Genomic DNA, 4,288 nt, shown 5'->3' with positions numbered 1-4,288 from the left:
CTGGTCCGTGGTCTCCGACGCCTCCTCGTCCGACGACGAAGGCCCCTCCCCCGTCGGCGGCTCCGCCAAGCAGCTCGCCTCCATCCTCTTCGGCACCATGGGTCCCCCGCGCCCGCTATCCGCCACTGACAACAAGGGCTCCCGCCCGGACTCGCCCGCTATCACCGTGTCGTCGCCGCCGCCGCCGCCCGGACCGCCTCCGCCGCCGATGGGAGGGGCGCCGCCTCCGCCCCCGCCGGGAGGGCCTCCGCCGCCCCCAATGGGAGGACCTCCCCCACCACCGATGGGAGGGGCACCGGCACCGTCGATGGGGGGAGCGCCGGATCGGGGGGCGTTGTTGGGGCAGATTCAAAAGGGGAAGGGGTTGAAGAAGGTGGAGATGAAGGATCGGAGTCAGAGTGCAGTAGCGGGGAAGGTGTTGTAGGTAGAGGGTGATCGGGTGATGGGGATGGATGACGAGGTAGGATAGTAGGGGTTTATGGTTGGTGGGTGTGGTGTTATGGGGGAGCGGAAGTGCAGCGAGGGAGAAGTTTCTTCTGATTAGTAGATAGTTTAATGCATATCTTGGTTTTTTCCTAGCAATTTGCTACCGGACTCGCTCTGCTCCACGGACTCGCTCTGCTCCAGTCAGTTTCAGTATTTGGGTGAAGAATAAGGCATTCCCTCAGAATCACATCATTCATGGTCCTATTAGCTATACGCTACTCAACAGTCGTACTGTGAGATCGAGTATTATCTTTGATAAACCCTTGGATGATTCTGGAGATACTTCTTCTACAGCTCTACCTGGCAAGGCCCGCCACCTGCCCTCCTTCACGATCCCTAGGAGCCGACCACACACCCTTGGTCGGTGTGTCTTGTGAGCAGCAGTATTCCATCCAAACCAAAAACCTTCCAACATCACGCCCATCGCGATACAATCGGAAGTCTCCTAGCTCACCAAGTGATCGGAACCCGTCCACATGTTTTCTCTCTCGCGACGGAAATTGCATGTCGATCGCATCCCAGTCCGATCATCCCGATGCAGTCAGCCACATTCGGCTCCATCACGACGGCACGACAGCCACGGATGACCGATGACCACCAAACATCACGGCATGGGGTGGCCCTCGTCCTATGGTCATTCCCCGGGTTGGACTTTGGAGGGCTTAGCTTCGTCATATCGACAAGGGTGACGATGGATTACGCGTGACTGGATCATGCGGCATGCAGCAAGCGGGAGGATGCAAGGCCAGCATGCCAATCCCCGAATCGCTCGAGTAATCTCGGAGTGCCTGCAGGAGTGCAGATGGCTCTCGCCAATCCGCGTTGGTCGCATGTTCGATAGTAGGGGAGAGTAATAGGAAGGAGGGGATATAGGGCTGGTTTCACCCGATGCAGACTCGCACGGCGGACTGGCGATGAGCGGTTAATCCGAAACGCGCAGGATTACTCGCTTAGCGTGTTGTTTGTTACTTGTTAGTTTATTGTTACTTGTTACGGAGTAGTCAGTAGTAATAATAGTCCCTGGAGGACGGAAGTGAGTGGTGAGGTCAGAGTGGTGGAGCGTAAGGGGGTGAAGCGCTTCAGATTCTTCCTCCCTGCTGCCCCTCGTCTCCACCACCACCACATTGACCACCACCACCACCCCCGTTCCACTTTCGTCCCTTTTCCCAATTCTCATCCCTGAATCACATTTCTCATTCTCTCATCCCGATACACACCGCTTCTCCCTTCATCTCCCCTCATCTTCCAATCCCACCAAGACACGACTTTTGCACGCGAGCGACCAGTGGGACCGACTACTGCAAGACCAGAATCCAGCACGGGTTCGCAGCAGCAGAACCTGCATCCGGTGCATCATGGTGTCGTTTTCATGCGAGGTACGCCATCCGGTTGATTGGTCCCTTTGCGCGAGGCGGTCGGGTCAGAATCCCGATGCGAAATTGCCCTGTGCTAACCTAAGGATGTCGGTGTTGTAGAACTGCGGCGATGTTCTCACGAAGAAGAAGTTGGATCCGCATAGGAACCAGTGTCGAGGCGCGTCGTACACTTGTATCGACTGCCATACCTATTTCCATGGGACAGACTATCGAGCGCATACCGTATGTACCATCACTGCAACAGACGGACCCGTCAACAAGCAAACCGAGTGCAAACGAATCTCAGGATCAAAATGCGATTGAAAATTCAATTTGGGCCAGTAACTGATCATATTTCCCTCTCAGAGCTGTATAACCGAAGCGCAAAAATACGAAGGGTCTCTTTTCAAAGGCAAGAAAACCAAAGCTCAACAGCAGTCGCGTACAACAAATGGCGCGTCGCAATCCCTCGTCCCTCGCAAACCATATGTCGAAGATGCCCTCGATGTCGACTCCGGTACCGTCGCAATTGTGGATGCGCCGCCCGCAGCCCCGAGTCCACCACCCGTCAATGTCTTTGACTTCCTCGTCGACAACAAATCTCGCGACACTCTCGCGCTGGAACAGGAGAACGGGCGGATGATCGACCACGCGCCTCATGCGGAAACAGAACCGGAACAAGACACCATGTCGGTCGACAAGCACTCGGACAAGCACGACTCGAAAGCCAACCCCTTCCAGTTCCAATCCAAGTCTCCTCACGACCTCCACCCCGAATTTACCTCTCAAAGAGAATACGAATCATCCGGATTTGGCTACGGCGCCGCGCCTGTCCCACCTACCTTCGACCGCTTCGACAGCTACGGCACCCTTCCCCCGTATCCCAACGGCCACAGCCACGACCTACCTCCTCCACCCTCCGCACGCACCCCCGGAGCACCCGCTATAAACTATAAATACGTGACCCCGGCCCCCGCTCACCACCGCACCAAGTCCCTCGACCACGACACCCCAAGCACCAGCACCACCAAGAAGAAGCGCAAGCGCGCCCCGGTCGAGGACCTCGATCTCTCCGCCCGCCAGCACCATCACGCGCACTCCGGTCCCACCTCCGCCGCGCTGCCGCACACCGCCGACATCCACATGGCCGACGCGTTGGAAGCAACGCCCGGCCTCCATACCGGGCTTACCGGCGGATTGTCCCGGCTGCTCCATCGGCATGAGTTCCCAGGGTCGCCTGACTACCCTAGAGGCGCCGTCCAGGACAGTCCGCTCAGTCCGATGAAGCGGGCGAAGCAGGCGGACGGAGGATTCATGTCCGAGGAAGTGCGAAAGTCACGTGCGTGGAGGGAGCGGGAGCGAGATCGGGAGGCGGGGATGGAAGAGGAAAAGGCGAAAGGGAAGAGTTCGCGGTTAGTGCGAGATGTAGCGCAGCGGCGGGCGGAGCGGGAGCAGCGGAAGGAGAAGGAGAAGGAGAAAGATAAAGACAAGGACAAGGACAAGGAGCGAGGACGATCACGAGTCACGGACACCATCCGCCGCATCACCTCGGGCTCCTCCGCCCAGACCAACGCCACCGCCTCCACCGGCGTCACCGCCGACGGCGCGCTCGTCATGGTCCGCAAGCACAAAACCCACCTGGAGCGCGAACGCCGCCGCCGTAGCGAGAGCAGCGACACCGACAGCGAGCGAGAGCACGATCGCGAGCGGCGCAGCCGAAGAAAACAGCGCCGCGCGATCAAAGAGAATGGCTATGACAGCGACGGACGGCCGACTCGAAAGCTCAAGGCGATCGAATACCATCGGGATCGATCGCGGAGCGCCGAGCGGGATGCGGGGGCGATGGTGTTGCATCCGCACGGGGTGGCGGGGATGGGGGTGGCGCAGACGAATGGGAGCGGGGATAGGAACGGGGCGGCGACTGGGGTGCGGAAGGATGGGGAGGCGGCGCAGCGGTTGACGAGCTTGTTTCCGACGGCGTCGGCAAGGCAGGAGATGTTTTTGGGATTCGTGACGAAGGGCCCCGGGAGCGAGCGGGGGTGTAGTGTCAACAAGGCGTTGAAGCGGTGGCATCGGGAGCGGTATGAGCGGTGGTATCAGATGGGGAGTAATGGGCATGGGAGCGGGCATGGGAGCGGGCATGGGGAGGAGGGCAATGGAGTGGGGAGGGAGGGGAGGACGTTGTTGAGTAAGGGGGATGAGGAGAAGGAGTTGTGGCGGGGGTTGCGGTTGAGGAAGAATGAGAGGGGGGAGGTGGTGGTGTTCTTTTAGGCAGGATGACGTGATACTGCACAGACTGAGATGTATAGTGTTGATTCAGAGTGGGATTGATATAGTAATCAAAGAGTTCCTTGGTTATCCTATATAATTATGCTGTATGGTTTGTAGATTCTGGCGAAGAGTTTAGAGACATCATCCATCCTCCAGTGAATGAATTTCCAAGCAAT

General features: G+C 58.3%; 3 protein-coding genes across 3 annotated transcripts in view; all 3 read left to right on the top strand.

Moving 5' to 3' along the window:
- Positions 1-580, top strand: part of P152DRAFT_511860 (uncharacterized protein) — a 4,762-nt gene extending 4,182 nt beyond the window's left edge. The window contains exon 5 of the mRNA XM_033682727.1: positions 74-580. Within this exon, the coding sequence (XP_033537400.1) occupies positions 74-424 (351 nt within the window). The 3' untranslated portion in view covers positions 425-580. The remainder of the gene's footprint in view (positions 1-73) is intronic.
- Positions 581-1,841: 1,261 nt separating this feature from the next.
- P152DRAFT_363775 (uncharacterized protein) lies at positions 1,842-2,276 on the top strand (the record flags this gene model as incomplete). The annotated part of the gene is made up of 3 exons (XM_033675397.1): positions 1,842-1,862; positions 1,962-2,084; positions 2,208-2,276. Coding segments are annotated over 3 exons (213 nt in total), but the record flags the coding sequence as incomplete, so codon positions are not given.
- On the top strand, positions 2,154-4,264 carry P152DRAFT_196127 (uncharacterized protein). The gene has a single exon (XM_033674302.1). The coding sequence runs from the start codon at positions 2,481-2,483 to the stop codon at positions 4,110-4,112; it is 1,632 nt and encodes a 543-aa protein (XP_033537398.1). The 5' UTR covers positions 2,154-2,480; the 3' UTR covers positions 4,113-4,264.
- The last annotated feature ends 24 nt before the right edge of the window (positions 4,265-4,288 follow it).

Source organism: Eremomyces bilateralis (assembly GCF_010015585.1).
Source record: "Eremomyces bilateralis CBS 781.70 unplaced genomic scaffold P152scaffold_3, whole genome shotgun sequence".
In the NCBI taxonomy this organism is placed as follows: Eukaryota; Fungi; Ascomycota; class Dothideomycetes; order Eremomycetales; family Eremomycetaceae; genus Eremomyces; species Eremomyces bilateralis.
The sequence above is the reverse complement of the archived record's forward strand: the minus strand, read 5'-3'. Positions and strand labels throughout refer to the sequence as shown.